This window comes from Plectropomus leopardus, chromosome 4, assembly GCF_008729295.1.
Source record: "Plectropomus leopardus isolate mb chromosome 4, YSFRI_Pleo_2.0, whole genome shotgun sequence".
Classification (NCBI taxonomy): domain Eukaryota; kingdom Metazoa; phylum Chordata; class Actinopteri; order Perciformes; family Serranidae; genus Plectropomus; species Plectropomus leopardus.
In genome coordinates, this window is record NC_056466.1 from 22,529,731 (window position 1) to 22,549,797 (window position 20,067).

Genomic DNA, 20,067 nt, shown 5'->3' on the forward strand with positions numbered 1-20,067 from the left:
CATAATCATTTGACCGAATAGTTTTGAATAGTTTGTCAGTTTTGTTAAAAATCTTAATTTCTTGTGTTCATTTTTATTTCAATGGTGGTATGTGCATATTTTAGAGCCTTTTATGGAAAAGAGTGACTGACACATGGAAGTCTTACAATGTGCGATTTTTAAGTTGCTGGTGTTCCTACCACTATGTCCTGCTGTGTGATCCACACCTTTGACAACTGCACTTTTCACATATTGCTCCACCCTCTTTCTGACACATTTCAGTGTCATTTGCCTTGTTGTCATTCTTAGTTGCTCTCAAACATCAGAAAAAGAAGCAGTGGCCGTTTTTCACACATCCTCCTGACCAAGGTAAGCAGCATATGTACATACATACATGGGCTCATTGAAATTCTTCTTCAAATTTAAAAATAAAAAAAAAGCAACTCCACAACATTTTTTAAAGAAATGAGCAAGGTGCTGCTGGCATTTTTAGCCACTTTACTCTGAGTTAAGTTTGTTCTTTAGGTTCTTAAAGGATTGTCTTTCACAGTTCCCACTATCCTTTGCCCTACATAGACTGCAAAAAAGTTTGAAATCAGCCATTCGTGTTGAATGCAAACTAAATATGTAAAGAGTACATGTATGTCATATCTTGTAGAGGAAAACCAACTACAGTAAACCTTACGTAATGTTTGGATTTGCATGTGTGTTTCTTGGTTTTCATGTTTGTATTAGTTATCTTGGGTTTGTCATATATGAAAGAAATGTTAAAGTCAAATCTGACCAACAGTTAATTATGTAACTGTTGTTGAATCATCCATTATGATCATGGAGTTTGTCAGAGTAAATTATGACTAAAACACTAAATGTAAGTGACACAGGTTGAACGAGATCTGCCATCTCACTCCCTGGCACTGTTTTTGTTATTATTTTTCTATTTGTCTTCCCTTTCATTCTCAGTCAATCGCCTGTCCATCAGTCTGTGGTGGCCAAGAGAGCTCAGCGAATGAAGCTTAAAAAAACTCATGCAAATGAAGACAATATCAACATTTAGGAAAAGAAATGACGCAAATAAATTAAATGCAAAGTACTGTCAGAAATACATCAACAAGTTTATACACATACAGAAAACACAAGCAAACAAAAAAAAAATCTTGCACTGTACATCAGCCTAAAAGTTCATTGTTGTTTTGGTTTTTTTTTACCTTAGAAAGTGTTTTACAAAATGAACCAAAACAAAAACTAAATTCAAGGTTACATTAGGTTTTTCTCAGAGCTTTTAATCACATGAAAACTCAACAAACCGAAAGTGAGAAAAAGTAGCAAGTGGACCTGGGGTAAGATATATTTTTTTATCAAACCTTTTTATTGTGTGATATGTTGATCAAGATTACACAATAAGATCATTTTGGCTATAATACAGTATAAGCCTTTTCACTGTAATCAGGTTTTAGAGTCCCATGGGAACATCTGCTGGCCTTTTTGAGAAATTCCAGCATAGTGTTCGAAATCTCATTCAGTTACTCCCCATACAGTTCACTATATAATACACAATGCATAGAGAATAGTGAGAGAGTGAATTTGGAAACAGCTAATGACTCTGTTCCATCGGCTGTCATGGCTCACTGGAACACTAAACCAGTATTGACAAATTTGTTTCACCTTCCTAATGTGACACGTTGAAATGTCTGCTGTGCTGTAAAAAGGTGTATTGTGTTTATATAACCTGCAGCGTTTCTCTTTTTGCTTGTGTTTTTTGTATTCGTAGTGCCTTTCCATGTGTATTTTTTCTGTTTTCTTCGTGCTTTGGCTGTAACTTAGTAAGTCTGTTTACATGTCCCAACACATCCATCAGTCAAGACTCTCTGTATTCAATCAGTGCGCACTCCTCTGCAGTGTGCTAAGCCCCACTCCCAGTGTCAGAGCAACGTCAATACATATTCACAACAGCTGATTTAGCTGTTGACAGGTGTGTTGAAAATCTTTCTTGCATGCAAATAAATTGCTGATAGTAAATACCATTGGGCATTGGACATTTAGTTCTATTTGCGTGTTTGGTGAAGAGTCAAGAGGGGTTTGGCAATGCCACCAAACCAGCTTTCTTGCATGCAAACACGTCATGGAGAGAGTGTCGTAACAACTTCATTGTTTTTAAATGCTCTATGACTCGATTGGCAAGTGAACATACTTTTGAGAAAAGAGATGGGGCAAATAAAAGTGTGAACCAGGGGTAGCACTAAAGGGTGGCACAGGTGGCACTGCCCTCCCTTGAAATGTGAGGCTCTTTGCATTACCATTTTTCATTTACAGGACAGCACATAGAAAGCTAAAATCAAGCCCAATGTTGTTGTAAACCAGAAATACAATATCTGGTGTAGGGCACCAGTAAGGGATGAACAAGTACACCATTATCTGTATCTGTACCTTTTCATTCAACTAAATTATCTGTAGTCATATCTGTACTCTGAAAGGGCGGAGTAAAAATCAGAGGTGGATGGGTGTTTAATCAGACACAGGTATGGTCCAAGCCTGAAATGAATATAGGTTGATTAGAACTTGCTATATTTATTATGTAATAAATTATTTACAGACAAATGTCAGGATTGAGCTTCACCTTTATCATCTGTCATCAAAAGAAGGTGAACACAGCTGCCCAAATGAGAATTCTCCTTCATCTCGAGTACAAATATTGACACATTTTACCTGGATGATGCCCGTGCTTGTAAAAAGTACACTATGTGTACTGGATACTTGTTTAGGTGACTTCAACTTCGACCAAAGTCATTTTCTGGCAAGAAGTATGACGTCTAGGTACTTCATCCACCACTGGTGTGTGTGTAATTAGCTGTAGTTTGATTGTATATGAATACAGATATACTGTGTGTATATGAAGTGGCTGTGCGCTGTTACTTTGCCTGTTTCTTTCAAATGCCCAAGACACATATATCCTAGGCTACAAGGCTTTACCCAAGTATATTTTTTTTCCTGAAAGCATTTTTTCTGCTCCTTTAGCAGATACAATGGAAAAACATCAGGGACCTCCTCCAGAACCAGCACCGCCGTACCCTGGTCCTCCTGGAAATTACAACATGGGAGTCTACCAAGCTCAGCCTACCATCCAGCCCAGTAAGAGATCAGAGGCCTTCATCTGTATTATTTTACCTGCATGTATTGTAGTGTAATGTAGTGCTTATATTCTGGAGTTATTCCTGTCATGTTACTCCATGTGGCGTTATGTTCTTTGAACCTTACTGAAGCTGTCTCCTTTTCATATCCAGTTCAACAACCCGCTTACCAGTACAGCCAACAACATGCACATGTGCATTCTGGTAAGTGTCTCTCCATGTTTTTCCTCACAAGTTAAAATTACTTTGAATTTGCATTAGCAAAAAGTCAGAGAGCGACGAGTGACGAGTTGGTGTATAACTGTCAGGTGTAGGCGTTACAGGGTATTGTGTGTCTCCTTCACAGTGAACCCAGTGGTGGTAGTGCAGCAGCTGCCAACTGATTGTCCTGGACAGATGATTTGTCCTCACTGCCAAAGCACAGTTGTTACTAAAACCAAGCACAAAAATGGCATGCTCACCTGGCTGATCTGTGGTGTGCTAGGACTCTTTTTGTAAGTAGAGAACCTACCCAACATACATACATACACACACACACACACACACACACACACCATATAAACATCATACAGGAATTTATTGGAATCAACTCATCTTTTCTATTTAATTCAGCTTAAAATGTAGTGTGTTTATTTTTTGTTACACCACTTCAATTGTAAACATCAGTTTAACTGACTTGATTTTGTTTTTACTTGAAATGATGAGCTCAATATATGTATTGCTGAGTTCACTAAACTCATTAAATTAAGTTTGTGAAGACACACGGTTCTATTATATTAAAAACAATTCAAACCATAATGAAGGTTAGTATGGAGTTTGACCCTTCTCTACTACACTAGCGATGTGAAATGGTCCCTGGGAGCATCGTGCATGTTGTCTGTAATACTCTGGTATGTGGTGAGCCAGGCAATAGACACAGATGTCACTTCTTCATGCTTAAAGAAATATTGACTTAACTAATTGAGAAAATGTAAACTGAGAATAACTGTTTCTGCATTTGCCAATGTGACTGAGCAGTCACTGATTCAGCCTACGGTCTTAAGTATGCTGAAGTTGTTTTCTTAAGCACAGAAAATTCACATTTTCAAAACTCATTGGAAGATTGTAAACCAATCATTCCTAAATTAATTAACTTGCATTTTTAAGGCACCAGGGGAGCTTCTAAACAAGCTCACACTGATGATGAATTGTTATTTTTGACATTATTCTGATACTCCACACCAGGTGCTGGTTTTGCTGTTTCATCCCCTTCTGTGTAGATGCCACCAAGGATGTGGAGCATTCCTGCCCCACCTGTAACAATGTCCTGCACATTCATAAACGCATGTGAAACAGCACTGCAGTGTCAACTCTGCTGAAGTGACAACAAAAGATCAAGGTCAAAGTCAACACCCAACCGAATAAACACCTGAACAGGAGCCAAACCTATATGCAAACATTATGCAATCATGACCTCTGTGCTTACTTGTGTAAAATACAGGTTGTGCCTGCATGACTCTGTACATAAGAGCTGTGATTCCCTCTTTTCTGCTGATTTCAAATGTGCAGTCGTGTTGTAAATAATATCATGTAAAGAAATATTTTCAGATTTTCTCTTGACTTGACTTGGGTGATGTTGTATTAATATAATATACCTCACTGTTAAATATAAGCAACAATGTAGGATGGTAAATATGCCATGACATATTTTCTGAAATTAAGTCTCTCCAGTGGATTCTTCTGGTGTTTTTTTTTTCAACCTCAGAAATCAAATCAGCTAGCTTTCTATTTGAATCTTAAGTTACAATTACATTGAGGTAATATTTATTATATGATGAATGTTTTTATTCATTTTAATTTTAGTTCTTTCTTTTATTTATTGAAGAATATCTATTTTAAAATGAACAAAATCACTCAATTTTTTGACCATGAGTCAAAAGTCTTCAAAAAAAGTTTTCTGCATATTCCAGTCTTTTACCATGATATGAAATTATTCAGATTTAATTAACTGTCATAGGATGATCATCTTAATTAGGTTACGTTTATTGAATAAACTCATTCTGTCAATAATTGAAAGCCTTTTATTGCAATAATAACAACTCACTGTTTGTACCATGAAATGATTCAATGAAAAAATCACTAATTAATCACCATTAAAATGTAAAGTTAACTTTTTTTACTTTATAATTGAAAGTTGCCTATAAGCATTTTAAAAGAAAATTTGAATCAAAATTTAACTCTTGAAAAATAACCATTTCTTTATATGTATTTATCAATCTATATTGTTTCTCTAATGTTATTAGAATATGGCCTAAAATACTTAAGCAGATCCCAGTCACTATATATGGTATGTAATTAATATACCCTTTTCACCTTCACCTTCTTCTCCGCTTATCCGGAGTCGGGTCGCAGGGGCAGCTGCCTAACCAGGGAAGCACAGACTTTCCTCTCCCCGGCCCCTTCGTCCAGCTCTTCCCGGGGGATCCAGAGGCGTTCCCAGGCCAGCTGAGAGACAGAGTCTCTCCAGCGTGTGCTGGGTTTTCCCTGGGGCCTCCTACCGGTGGGACATGCCCTGAACACCTCACCAAGGAGGCGTCCGGAAAGGCATCCTAATTAGATGCCCGAGCCACCTCATCTGGCTCTTCTTAACACTGAGGAGCAGCAGCTCTACTCTGAGCTCCTTCCAGATGTCCGAGCTTCTCACCCTATCTCTAAGGGAGAGCCCAGCCACCCTACGGAGGAAGCTCATCTTGGCCGCTTGTACCCGCGATCTTGTTCTTTCGGTCACTACCCAAAGCTCGTGACCATAGGTGAGGGTAGGAACGAAGATCGACCGGTAAATCGAGAGCTTTGCCTTATGGACAGCGAGGGAAGGTGACTGCTGAAGAGCACAGCCAATTTGGCAGAGCAGTCTAAACTACAAGAGGAGTCCAAACTAGAAGAGGAACTATGCCTTGTTCATACTCAATATCAACCTAATTACAGTCCTACACAGCATTCTGACAATGTTGGCTTGGATCGTGAACGACAATGCGACTGCTCCTAACAGGAGAACCTAAAATTGAAGAAAACTGCGCAACAGAAAACCACATCATGGACGGAGAAAAGGCCATAGTCTTTCGGTCAGAGAGCAACAAGCACCACTGTGAGACTAAACTCCTCTTTTGACGCCAAAAGAAGTAGCAGGATTTAATAGATCATTTTATTTCATTTTTTCCTAAACTACGCTTAAAAAAATGACTAATAAATCTACCTTGTACCTTATACCATTGGATTAGGGAGATCTGGAAACGGGCCCAAAAGACTGTAACCCAGGACAAGGGGGCATACATGTTTTCCTACACCTGGGATGCTATCCTCAAGAAACTGTTGAACAACAGGGGGCGTGGTCGTCCTGTCAAAATCAGACAGGAACACGCTGTATAAAACAGCTGACAGGACACATCACAGCAACATCATGTGGCTCTTCTGAGGAGGGCTGCAGGCAGTCAAGGTAAAAAAACTTGTCACTGGTCTGTTGATAAAAAAATAATTAATATGTTCAAGTGAAGACTAAATTAACCTTTTTGTACTGGGCTGTATACATAGTTATTTCTGCTGTGAAGTTGGGCATTTTTACATGGGGGTCTACAGGAATTGACTTTTTTCTTTTGTAGCCAGTCTCAGGTGGCCATTATAGGAACTGCAGTTTCTGGCACTTCCCATTTGGCTTCATTTTTCAGCCCCTTGAGGTTGCCACTTAGGTTAATGCTCCTTGAACTTTCTTTTATTCTGAAAACAATAGGACAGGAAGTGGCCAAAAAAAGTTGGAATCCAAGATTTGGATTATGCAATATCCATTTGAAAATAACAAATTAATATGGCGGTCCTGTCTATGCTGTCCGTCTACTTTGCCAAGGACAACACTGATAAATGTCGCATTTACTGAGATCTAATATGACTGCAGTTCAACATGTACACAGCAGATAGAGCCAACAGGCTGTGATCTGCAGTCTTTTGCTTCACTCATCACTTCCACTTGCCACCTCCTGTTCAGTGTGAAGTGCAGCGTTTTATACTTGGTCTCCACTGGCAGTAAAAAGGCACTTGCACCACCCCAAACGGTCTTCAACTGACTGGACAAGCATGTGCCTCTCATGACAATTGTGAGGAGAGACCTAAAGATAGGATTATGGGATGGGCCATACTTACCAAGGCCCTATTAGACTGTGACCATAGTAACCACTGGATTACACAGATTAGGACTGATGTCCTGAGTTAGTCAGCACTACTCTGTCTCCCACCTCTGTCTTCTTTTGTTTCTTTCAAAACGAGACAAAAGAGCGACCAGAATTGCACATCATCAAATTCAGCAAGAGTCTCAAAGTTGATGAGGGCTATGACAAGTACTATATTTAAAGTTAGAAATGCGAAAATCTCAGTTTACTTCTCTTTGGCGGCACCAATGGTGATATGCAGTAATTGCAGTATGTTTGTTGGCAGACTACGACTTTTAGGATTGAAACCAGGCTGGTGAATTTATTTATATCAGCTCATCTTATGAGCCTTGCAGCTGGTGAGATGAAAAGTGTTACCACAGCATTAGTCTCACATAGCCAGACCTATCTCACACTGTGCCAGCACTGGTGAAAGCTCTGGCTGAACCCTTCATAATCAAAGGGGAAAGATGCTCTGAGTTGTTTGTATTTCTTTAAACCAATTAAAATCCTCTCTTGCAGCATTGCCTTTTCTGTCCTAAGCCCCTTTTATCAAATGACCACTGGCATATGCATGCCATTCATACAGTAGCAGTGTTTCCCAAACACTGATTTATTTAATTTTATTTCATTGCAGGGCTTTGCACAGCACATTACATGCATGGGGATGAATTACAACACATTTCTCTCATTTTGAGTGATGCTCTGTTTACTGTAAAACTTACTAACCCTAACTTTAACCCAAATGTAAACCTAGTCCCAATTAGACACAAGTCCCTTTTCCTAGCCCGGTGTGGCAACGCATTTTGAAAAATGAGAAACACCTGTCTCAAATAGAGGCCTGGTCTGCTTGCTGTGAAGTTCATCTTATAGAACTTATGTGGATGTATAAAACTAGGTTGTTAGATACCAGCTTGAGCTTAGTTAACTGCTTAGATTGCGCATGCAAATATAAATATCTAAACTTTTGTCAATATGAATGTGCTACACAAATGGTTTCGTTGGTACAATTCTCTCAATTCAATCATTCACTTCATTTTTCTGAAACCAAAATTCAAATGGACGTTTGATGTCATGAGCACCAAAAGAGACAATACCAGCAAATGCAAAAAAAAAAAAAAGTTTTAAATAAATTCTTTGATTGTATTTCCCATCTTTGCTCAGCAACAATTTTGTGTGAAAGGAATTAAAAGCTTGCTCCATATAAATGCCTGTCCCAAATATAAGCCTATTGAGTTCAGTGGTTTAAGTAAATAATAGCCCGGGCTATTAACAGAAGTTTTACACTAAGTCACTTAGTGTAAAACTCAGGGCCTGAAAAATTGCTAAATCTGGCAAAAAGTCACCAATTTGGCAACACTGGAACAGACGTGCAAATGTATTTGCCTTTTCAGAATAGCCAATAGTGACACTCTCTCTCTGAACGGATCTGTGATTGGCCAACATCTTCTGTCACAGGCTATATTTTCTTAAGTCTAAAAAACAGAGCCATGAGTGTGTAGGCTCCATACCTGGAGCCAGCCGTTAGCATAGCTTAGCACAAAGATTGTAAACAGGGAGAGACAGCGAGCCTGGCAGACATCCTGGAGTTTAGAAGACTGTTTCTCATTCATCTCATTCATTACTCTGCTCGTCCACTATCACACTATCACTATCACTCTCTGGATTAGCCTGTCTTTACTGACAAAGCAGGGTGCAGGTGTGCACTCTTCTTACATCTGTTCATCTGCAAGTTTACTTATGTCCGACAAACCAGCTTTGGCTTCTCCTGCATTTGGCCTCTATCTGTCACTGAGCTCACTCGTGTCTGTCAGCTTTAATCTCTGTCACACTGATCCAAACTGACTCAATTAGCTAGGACAATGGTTGCTGTCATGGTTTCCCATCTCCAGGGGAGGAGATTACTCCCCTCTAAAGGGAGACTTGGCTGAATCATGTCTTCAAGGGTATTATGTAACACTCTCTACCACGTGGCCACAGGGCTCACCTGTGTTTAGATTGACCATCTGCCCCTCTGCTTCCAAAGCCCATCTTCGCTTTGCAACACACACTGTCAGCGGACATCTTATTGCTGCAGAGACCTTCATTTGTTTTGGTCCAATCTGGTGATCCAAGATGAATCTCCAGCTCTGAGTGTGAGGAAGAATTGTATAAGTGGTATGAGGAAAGCGTGGGATCTTGTAGGCAGGAAATAACACCGAGATGTGCAAACGGGTGACTAATGCCGGCTTGGCTGTGAATTATCATGCTTATGTACTGTACTTATTTCCTATCTTCTTCCTGTTTAGACAGGTGCATCAGCAAATCATACTCCCCATGTGTGGGTGAGCTGAAGTAAGGCTGGGATTGCGTCTCTGTTGACACCTCCGCAGATTCAGCGTGAAGCAGGGAGAGAGAGAGAAACAGACATGCAGACAGAATGAATAGAATGAGGAGGACAGAGGGAGCGAGAGAGAAGACTGAAAGAGACAGAAGATATATTTGACTATGTGGGTGTGTGAAGTATCGAGGCATGCATCATAATTGTGGATTCTTCTCGGAGCAGCCGGACGTGTCACTGCAGCAGCAGGACATTATTGGCCTCACAAAGAGTGACATTTTGTACTTTAAAACACTGAAAGCTGTGAGTGCAGAGAGCGACAAAAAAGACAAAATGGAAACTATTTTGTTTCACCTGCCTCAAGGATTTCATTAATTGGGATTATAAGAAAAAAATACTTGAACTTGTTGAAGGGATGCAGACTGCAAAAATGATGATGCCCCTTCGCTGTCAATAATCAAGATTTCAAGTCGAGAATTTATCTGAGGTGAGTATGGAGTTATTATAATTGATGAGTTTAATCATTCTAATGCTGTAGTATTTTGTATTTGTGTGTTCTAGTTTTGTTAGGACCAAGTTGAGTTTCAGACCTTCGCAGTGAGGACATTTTTTAAAAGTGAGAACATTGTGTATTGGCTGTTTGTGGGTTAAAATTTAGTATTATGACAAAGGTTTAAATCAGGCTCTTGTCAGGTTTCTGGGAATGCATTATGTCACTGAGGGTCCTCACAAGTCAGTACAAACAAGCGCCTGTGTGTGCGCGCACACATACTCGTGCATTTCTCTGTGCTTTTGGGTATTGAAACTCGACTACTCAAAAGCTCTGTATGCGATGTAGTCAGCCCACGCTGTTTTCCGTTACCATAGAAACCATTGCCCAGTGCTAAAAGCTGTTCTGAGTGTGTGTGTGTGTGTGTGTGTCTGTGTGTGTGTGAGTGAGAGAGAGAGAGAGAAACATATTAATCTCTGATATATAACAGGCTTACTGGATGTTAATATATATTGGCTGCTGTTTTTGTAGTCTATATTGTGACTCATGAAGATGCTGTATAAAGTAATATACAGAACATTCACCTTTCTGCCCTCCCCCTCTCTGGATCTCGCTTCCTCTTGTTTATCTCTCTCTACCTTTCTCTCCATCACTACATATTTTCTGTCTGTGTGTCTCTAAGATGGCCGTCAGCCCTATCATCATCTGCCTCCTGTCACTGATTGGCTATGGCTCATCCAGCCCCTCTCCTCCTCCTCGGGGATGCAGCGTGGATGTGGACCCTCCGTACAGAGTTCTGTGTGACCTGGAGTCAGTCTGGGGTGTGGTCCTGGAGGCCGTGGCCTGCAGCGGTGGCCTCGCCTCTCTGGTCCTCGCCGTGCTGCTGCTAGTCAAGCTGCGCTCCATTTCCGACTCGGCCAGGCGCTCTGGCATGGGGCCGCTCCTCCTGCTCCTGGGCACACTCCTTGGGCTCTTCTCCATCTCTCTGGCCTTCCTGGTGGGGAAGAACCAGGCGCTGTGTGTGGTCCGCAGGGCTTTCTGGGGGCCCCTTTTTGCCCTGTGCTTCTCCAGCTTGCTAGTGCAGGGTGTGCGGCTGAGGAGGCTGGTGGCTGGCAAGACGAGTCCATCGGGCAGCTCCCTTGCAGCGCTCGGCCTGGCCTTGGCTTTGGTTCAAGGGATCATCTCTGCCGAATGGGTCTTGCTGACTGTTGTAAGGGAGGGACACCCAGCCTGCGAATATCCACCTTTAGACTTTGCTTTGACATGCAGCTACACCCTGGGGCTGCTCCTCATTGCCATGGGGCTTTCTCTAGGAGTGGTGCTGTGTGGAGGAGAGATGGGGGTAGAGGGAACAGGTGGGAGTGAAGAAGATAGGGAAGGAGATAGTGAAAAACGAAGATGGAAGTGTAACGCTGTGTGGCTCTTCCTGTCCAGTCTGGCGTCAGCATTGCTATGGGTGGCCTGGCTGGGGTTTTATCTTTATGGCAGCCAGGCGCTAAGGGGAAAAGGGAAGGGGTCGGGGAGAGGAAAGAACGATGCAAAGGTCTTGGATGAGCCTGCACTGGCGGTGGCCCTCGTCATTCAGGGCTGGATCCTGCTGCTGTTCCACGCTATTCCAGAAGCACACCTGTGTCTCCGGAACCCTCCGCAAACCAACACGCAAGACTTCTTCGACACCAGTCACACGACACCTCCACATTTTGGAGATGACCTCCCATCACACTCTCACCGACCTTTTGCTGAAAACCAGTCTTTTTCTATGGAGGAGCATGGTGCAAGTAGGCTTATGTAATGTGTGTGTATATGTGTGTGTGTGTGTGTGTGTGTGTGTGTGTGTGTGTGTCACTGTGCATGTTGATTTAACAGAGATAAAGTATCTGCGTTTTTTTTTCAAACCTGGGTCAAATGGAGTATATAAGGTTGTATTTTCAACATCATAGGATGAGTACAAAATGTTTGGCATTCAGTATGAGTTCACGAGAACACTGTTGCCTGGCAACTTACAACAAAACTGGATGTTGCCTTGAGTCCTCTCCAAAAACCATGAATGGCTTATGTTTTCTGCATTCAATGTCATACCAAGCAATGAAAAAGGAGTAGATAACAAAAGTAACTCACTTTCATGGAGTCTAACATTTTTAAATATTTCAAAATTGAAAGCAGATCTATCCTTAGAGTCTGAAAGGTGGTAAATTCGGCTCTGGTCAGCTGAATTGATGTCCTTTACATTGGATCTGAGCAGTTACCAGGGGCTTTATTCACAGAGTGTCTCATGTTTTTTACAATCACTTTTCTTGAACACGTTTCGCAGAAAGAACTCCTAAGCTAAAATAAGGAATGACCTTATGTCTCATGAGTCTTTTTACACAAAAATTGTGCTGATGGGCCACTAAGAAGTCCCTTCTTTATGCCTCCTTTGCATTTTTACACAGAATCAAACAACAGCAGTGTCATTTCAGACAGCATGCCAGCATTGCAGAAGAACATGAGGTGTGATGGGTCATGTTTAACACAACAGGGTCAGCAGCTTTTGCTAAACATTAACAATGACATAACATGACAATAACAATCATTTACCTTATATGTTTTATGGCAGCTGATCTTGTCACCTGTTCTTAGGGTAAGGAGATCCCGAGTCTATTTGTTTTCCCAATTTATGGACATTTTCGTCCAGAATTGTTCTTGTTTGAGTTACCTGCTAACTGCTGTTAGCTCCTTTTTAAATCTGTCAAAACATCACACCCATCGTGCCCATGGTCTCGAGCTGCCAGCTGTCCATTTTACATAGACCTCGATTCAGCGCTTTCCCTACCTCCGTTGCCAGCTTAAAGGCAATGGAGGTAGGTTCCTTGATTGTACCTTTTCTATAGAATGGCAAAGTGGAATAACAGTGCGATATTCCCACCTTGAATAGGCAGTGTAAAAGGGGCTAGGGATTTATTTTCTCTATCTTTAGTGATTGACAGGTGGCTGGTCTATGTCAATAAATCAATTAAATATTCATTTGCTCGTTCATTATTAAAAGGATCAGTCCGCAATTCTGGAGAAAGATAGTTGACTGCTGAGTGTCATTACAAGGTCATCAAATACTGATGACCTTTGGTTGGTCGTAGAACTGAACCACCAACCCAAATTCATTTGACAGCTTCGGTAATCAACTATTTTTTCCCAGAATAACATACTGCACCTGTAAGTAATAAATGCCAGATAAATAGACATTCATCCACTGCATTGCAGACTAACTGAACATACAAGATGACCATATTACCATACTACCATGAGTGCCATGTAGGTTTGTTTACAGCAAAATTGGGCTCACTTTTAGCCACTGTATGCAATCCAGCATCCAATTAAACCCCATGAAATGCCTGATTATCCAGAAGGCTTATAGGAAAATGTATGAGTCATCTCATTTTGGTTACTCTCCAAATTTATCCGAAGCCAGATGCGCTGATGAAGAGCTAAACCACGATGAAACAGGATCAACAAAGAGTGGAGGCAGTAGCAGAATGGAGTCAGAGAGCGTCTCACAAGCAAGCAGGAAATTGATGATATTGGTCGACCAATTTAGTCATACGGAGGGAAAAGCCATGTAACGTTGGTGTAAGGCAGTCACTAAAGGATTTACTTTGTGGTTGAAAAGATGTGGTTAAGCCCTTCGTTACTTTCTGTAATGGACTGTACACTCCCTGTACCTGTAATTTCTGCAGAGGAGCTTATGTTAAAACATAGGATAGGAATGATGGTAGATACTATGAAAGAAAGACCAGAGCTGACTTTTTTTTCCTTTAAGAAATAACACAATGTTTCTCTTCCAAATGTCAGGATTGTTACAGCAATGCAATTCACCACAACACACTCCTAAGTTTTGTAGTAGCTTAGACCCAAACATTAGATACAGCTGTTGTGTAAATGACTGTATAAGTAATCTGCCCCTGTGTTTTAGCATGTCACTGATAAATATCTTAATATTATTGTTTTCAAAAATAAAACAAAAATATAAAGTACACACACTACACTTTATCAGCGGACGTTAATCGCTTCTTGCTTGCGGTCCCTTTTCACACGCTTACAGGCAGGCCACCTAATTGGCTCGCCTGACTTCTATATTTAGAAATGAAGTAAAATTCTATGTGCCACTATCCTTTAACTTCTACATATGGTCAAAGACGCTGCTGTTCAGCACAAGCTCATGTTCAAAATCACTCCCTGTTGACTAAATAGTGTGCTAGGTTAATGATACTACTACTAGCATTTACTGCAGGCCATTTCATTTGGATGTGCAAATTCTGTGTGTGAAACTTTTTTCTAAAAAGTTCCCTAAAAATATTCCTAACCCTCACAAAACCCTAACAAAATAAGTAGTGTCCATGGCTTGTATGCTCCTTTATGTTAACAATCCCAGTATTCAATATGAAGTATTCAGTTTGAAAATATCAGTCTTGTGACACAACAGCTGCAAACAGAGTTGAAACTTGAGAAAGGCTGCTGGTTCCAGAAAGGTTCTTCCCATTCTGCATTCCCATTTTAATTTTTTGTTTTTAACAATCTGATCTATGTTACTTAAAGGACCATTGTGTAAAATTTAGGAGCACCTATTATTCATAACTATGTTTTCATTAGTTTATAATGCCCTTAAAAAAATATCTTGGGTTTCTGTCGTCTTAGAATGAGCCATTTACATCTACATACAGAGCGGGTCATCTTCCACAGAGTCTGCCATGTTGTTTCTACAGTAGCCCAGAGTAGATAAACCAAATATTGGTTCTAGATAGGGCCATTTGCATTTACGGTCAGCCACCATAGTTCTCATACGCGCTTGGCATACAGGCGAGGTTTCATTTTTGCAACCTCACTGCTAGTTTCCACGAAATTCTACACACTTGATCTTTAACATAGAAACATGGGACTCTTCTGGATGTATTATTTTTTTTAAGGATCATGTTTCAACTTTTTTCCTAAAAAAACGTGTTTTTTTCTCCATGAACATCGGGCTCCATTAGCATGTAGAAAACGGTGCAGGACACATCACAAAAACTAGTGTGACAGATGCTCACAACGGCCCGACATCACCCTCGATCACCCTCGACCCCTGATCATCAGCTTGGAGTGTCAGGGCCCTAATAAGCCATGGAAGATTGGTGGGGTTCCTGAAATATTGCTGCCACAAGGACTTACGGGACAGCATTACACAGCTGTTACTTTCTTCGGCTATCATGGCGGACACTCGGACAGCTCAAAGTCATTTACTCAGATAGTAACCTTCCTAAGCAAAAAAGACTAACTGCAGCTATAGTGTGTAGATACCCACACTGCACTGAAGAGAGAGCTAATCAACCATAATAGTGAAAAATCACCTGTGTGGGTTTACTAGGGGTGTAAAAAGGGCTACAAACTACTTGGAAAAAATGTACTTTATCCTCAAAATTTGATGCATGTGTACTTTTTACCAGTCACAGTCATCAATCATCTCTTGAAACTGGAATCATCATGATCAAGTAGATGTAACATTTGTCAGACATCTGTAATTCGTGTGTGTTTTGCTCTGCTTGGTCTGTCAGCTCTCCGAAGTGGAACGTACCACAGCAGCCACGGGAGTGCCCGTCATGGCGTTGCGTTCAGAGGTCATGTCTACCAACCTACTGAGATGGCTCTGGTCATGAACGGTGGAACAGTAAGTAAGGAAGAAATTTATCTACTTACCAACCAACCACAGGAGTGCTTCACGCGTTCACTATGTGTTCATCTGTCTCTTGTAGATGCCCACAGCTCCAGTTAACTACACAGGACGACGGTTGTGGTAAAATGGGATGAGACTTGAAGAGGATCCACTGGTGTGACGCTGGTGTGTAACAGTAGAATTTCCTGTTGCCTAAAAAGAGGAGGAAGGAAATATTAAAGAAAGCATATCACACAGGATTGAGTTGATGGGAGCTTAAAAAATGTTTAATGTGTTAGTGTTTCTGCACACATGTATGAATTTTACATTTAAGGTACCAATTCTATACTGTAGTATTTTTGCAGAAGTTTTCTGGGTGCCTCTTTACTGGCTTACTGGAAATGAAATCCCAAAAGAGGGATGAGAAAGTGACACAGCTTCCACAGTAAATTAATACACTCATGAGGAATGTATGAGGAGGACAAATGTTATTATATAGAGGATGAATATCAAAGACAAGTGTTCAATGTGATGTTGACCACGAGACAGTAGAGACTTAAGGATAATTTGAATGTAGTGAAGTAACATTTTGTGTGAGCAGCTCTTATTGAATGCTGTTACTTACTGATGACATGTCATCAGTGATGTTTGCTTCATAAAAACTTATCTTCTCTTTTTATCTGGCGTCAAGCTACAACTCAGAAAAAAACCCCTTTCGATTGTTTATGTAAATTACCTGCATACGCCCACAAAGCTTGCTTGGCCTCTGTGACACGCTGGAAAAAACCCAAAGGACTCACAATGTTTTTCTCTCCGTATCTCCATCCTATTATCAGTGCTATCGCACAGTTTGGCACATTTCACCACGTGTTGAATATTGCCATGCATTTAACAGAGCTTGTGTAGAGTTCTGGAGAATCATCTGGTTATTTTAAAGGATAAACTGAGTCGACAGCTCATGGATGAGTAGTTTTTAATAAGCATATCATGAAAAGCCATTTAATACTGTAATGCCTATAATGAAGTATATAGGGTTTACTGTTGGAGGTTGTGATTTTGCACTTTATAATGTCTGGGCATTGTGATATTTGAGATGCATGTAAAAGCGCAGTTTAAAGGTAATGTATTTTGTCACATTTTTATTGTATTTTGAGTGTTTTTTAGAATTTTGATATATTTATGGAAGACAAATACCAGTTTTAGTGTTGAGTTGATTCCCATGTAAAGTGTTTGGAAAATATAAACATCTGAAATTCCATTAAAACTGGGCAAGCCTTATCCGCAGAGGAAGAACGTGTGGTATGATTCAAAAATCTTGAACAGCTAAAAAGACCTTGACTTTGGACTCTAGTTTTGGTACATTTTCACTAATGTTTTCCCAAAGATGGTTTCAAAAAGGTTTCTGATAATTCTATCCACTTTGTTTAAGATGTTTGGTAACACTCTTTACGTTCCCTTTAAATATCAAAATCCCACTGAATATAGAGAAAACGTTTTGTCATCCATCACTGTGAATTTAACTGGAACAGATTCAATCAAATGTATATTTTTTATCACTGACACAGCAAAGTTTGGCTCCAAAGCGAGACAGATATCTAGCCGGCAGCTGCTGGCAATTGAACTCTGAGGCAACTTCATACTTGACTGAAGGGATGCAGTTTTACACTGGATTCATTCCAGGACATTTTATCCACTTAAAATATAATTTAAAGAACAGTCACTATGTTCATGTTGTGACCATTTCTTTTTGCTATAAGACTTAACTAAATGATTTGCTTTTGTGTACAAGTGTGTGCTCAGATATTGTACAATGAAAATATTATCATAACAGAATTTTTATGTGTTAACCCTATATATGTGACTTTTAATCATGTAAATAATCCAAATGTGACAATGGTATTTTCCTTTTAAGATGCTCTTATGATGAAAGCACTGTCACTGTTTTATGGCAGCATAACATGAATGTCTGTAATGTGATTCGCACAAAGTGGCTAATACATTGGTGCATATTTTCTGTTAATCATTGTCTGGTCTTTGAACTATTCTTTTTTCAGCTTTAAATCCTCATGGTGCACTAATGGATCATTTTCACTGTAGGCGTCAGCTACTTCATAGAGATGCAGAGACACAGAGCAGAGCAAGGGTCCCAGTAGTACACATTTCGAGCAAAGGACTCCTTAGCTGACAGAGAGACGGAGCAAAGACACCCTATATTTTATAAAATGGAGTAACATATTAGAGCAGTCTAAAGAGTCATGTATAACGTACCTTTTTATAGTGAATACTAAGCTTTTAAAATATTAACTATTGGTAGATTTGTATATTTCTACATCATGTTTGTATTTCTGAGGTAGACGTATTCCAGAGTCTCTTTCTTAAAAATTAACAAAATGATTCATTGTGGCTCACATGAGTTCTAATTGGCCAGTATGTTTTAGTTTTAATAGTAAATAATTGGCACAAGGATTCATCAAGGACTGATTAATAACCGTTAGCCTATCATTAACATTGTATGCTGTAAATGTAATTTTTGAAAAACAAATAAACAAAACAAAAAAAAAAAAAAACAACTAAAACAACTCATGTACCATGACAATGTCATGCAACTTAAGAAAATACAGGCAAATAAAGAAAACATCATCACAGGACACTAAAAACTGATGTCCTTGTGTGATTATATGTCAAAGTTAGTCCGGAAAGATGTCCAGAGTGCACAAATGAAACAAATACGTTTATTGATGACCCCTCTCCTTATATTACAAACTGGGTCTAAAACAAAAGTTGCTTTCGAATATGTATCTAAAAAAACAGAAAACTATTTTGGTTGTTGCTCTTATCAGACAGAGTACAGAATGGGTTTCACACATGTCATATTTCGTTATTAGTAATCACAAAATTGCTGTATTATTTATGGAGCTTGGCTGGTTTATGAGCCAAGTAAAGACATGCAGGATGTCTCCCCTCTGTGCGCTGTGTTGCATTGTGAAAATGCAATCAAAAATAGCAACATAGCAGCTGCTCTGAAATCCCTCACTGCATGTGGGAGTGTGTTAAAAGTAACCTGTGCTATATTCAAGTCATGGCACCTTAAATTTTTAGAACTCTTAGAGGCTGTAGATGGAGGTTTGGTATGCAGCTGGCTGAGACTGCAGGTTGAGGGCTGGGTGCCGACAGGCTGTGGGTGAAATATGCTGAGGTGGAGCGCTGGGGCTGCAGATGGCTGTCAGAGGTAGTAGGCAGACGCAGGAAGATGGGGATGTAGCTGGCATACACATCTTAGGTGGCAGGTGGTGTTAAAGCTAGAAGTAGCAGGCGGAGGCTGAGGCTGAGGGTGGATACCACTCCTCCATGCATACCTGCCAACACTCCTGATTTACACGAGTCTCCCTATTTTTAACCCTTTCTACTGCCCTGCTCCCAGTTGGTAATTTCTTCTGCTATCTCCTGATTTCATAGCGATATGTCTCAAATGAGTGTTTCAGAGTTTCTGTGATATGTCCAGACCGTAGGATATGTGTCATGGGACCTGGCAACCTAACCCAAATAACCCCGCCTGACGTGCGGTGCATTACTTGTCACTGCGCATGTTCAAGCTCATGTTCGACGTGGCGCCAATACAGTCACTACACACTTTGCAACTGAAAATGGATGAAACAGCCCCCAAAAAGAGGAAATATGCTTTGACATTTCTGTTCACTTTACTGTGAGCTATGGATTTAAGGCTCATTAAAAGTAATTTAGTTTACATCCTTGTATTTATTGTGTTAATTTGTGGTGGAGGTTATATGGGGGCGGGGATGGGCCATTTCAACCAATACCCCAGAGAATCTAGCAGCCAATGCTGGCAGGTAGTCCTCCATGAGAACACTGTGGTTGCTGCCTGCTGGCAAAGACTGTACATGTATGACTGTAAATGGGAAACCTTAGGTTTGCTGGATCTGCACTGGCTGTCTACCATAAGTTGATAGAAGATTTCAGGGCTGTAGCTGACTGGCATAGTTGCAGGTGAAAGCTGGTGGTCAGAGGCTAGAGGGAGAGGCAGAAATTGCAGCTGGCATCTGTCAAGCTGCAGACAGACGCTGGTCTTGGTCTTTTTGATTTCTGAGGCTCAAGGCAAGGTAGAGGCTGGGGCTTAGACTATTTCCCAAAGTATTGTGTCAAAATCTAAAGGCCCGAGTATGTTGAAACAAACTACTTTGCCAAACCATGTCCAAAAAATTTTAAAAAAGAGAAGTTCAAGCCCTTCTCCTTTCGCACCTCCACTCACCTGACAAACTGCCACACTAATTGGGTGTGAATGTCAGACTCAAAGTTAGAAA

At 40.4% G+C, this 20,067-nt stretch overlaps 2 protein-coding genes across 3 annotated transcripts; both read left to right on the forward strand.

Annotated features, from left to right (window-relative positions):
• Positions 1 to 260: 260 nt before the first annotated feature.
• On the forward strand, positions 261 to 5,153 carry LOC121942599 (LITAF domain-containing protein-like). Of its 2 annotated transcripts, none has more exons than XM_042485853.1 (5): positions 261 to 348; positions 2,992 to 3,105; positions 3,258 to 3,308; positions 3,451 to 3,598; positions 4,329 to 5,153. In XM_042485853.1, the coding sequence occupies exons 2-5, from the start codon at positions 3,000 to 3,002 to the stop codon at positions 4,432 to 4,434; spliced, it is 411 nt and encodes a 136-aa protein (XP_042341787.1). In that variant the 5' UTR covers positions 261 to 348; positions 2,992 to 2,999; the 3' UTR covers positions 4,435 to 5,153. The 2 variants fall into 2 exon arrangements, with proteins under 2 accessions (XP_042341787.1, XP_042341788.1); XM_042485854.1 differs by having other exon boundaries at positions 2,995 to 3,105.
• A 1,347-nt stretch (positions 5,154 to 6,500) lies between these two features.
• On the forward strand, positions 6,501 to 17,735 carry gprc5bb (G protein-coupled receptor, class C, group 5, member Bb). Its single transcript, XM_042485852.1, has 5 exons — positions 6,501 to 6,576; positions 9,568 to 10,086; positions 10,772 to 11,867; positions 15,651 to 15,763; positions 15,849 to 17,735. The coding sequence occupies exons 3-5, from the start codon at positions 10,772 to 10,774 to the stop codon at positions 15,891 to 15,893; spliced, it is 1,254 nt and encodes a 417-aa protein (XP_042341786.1). The 5' UTR covers positions 6,501 to 6,576; positions 9,568 to 10,086; the 3' UTR covers positions 15,894 to 17,735.
• Positions 17,736 to 20,067: the final 2,332 nt, after the last annotated feature.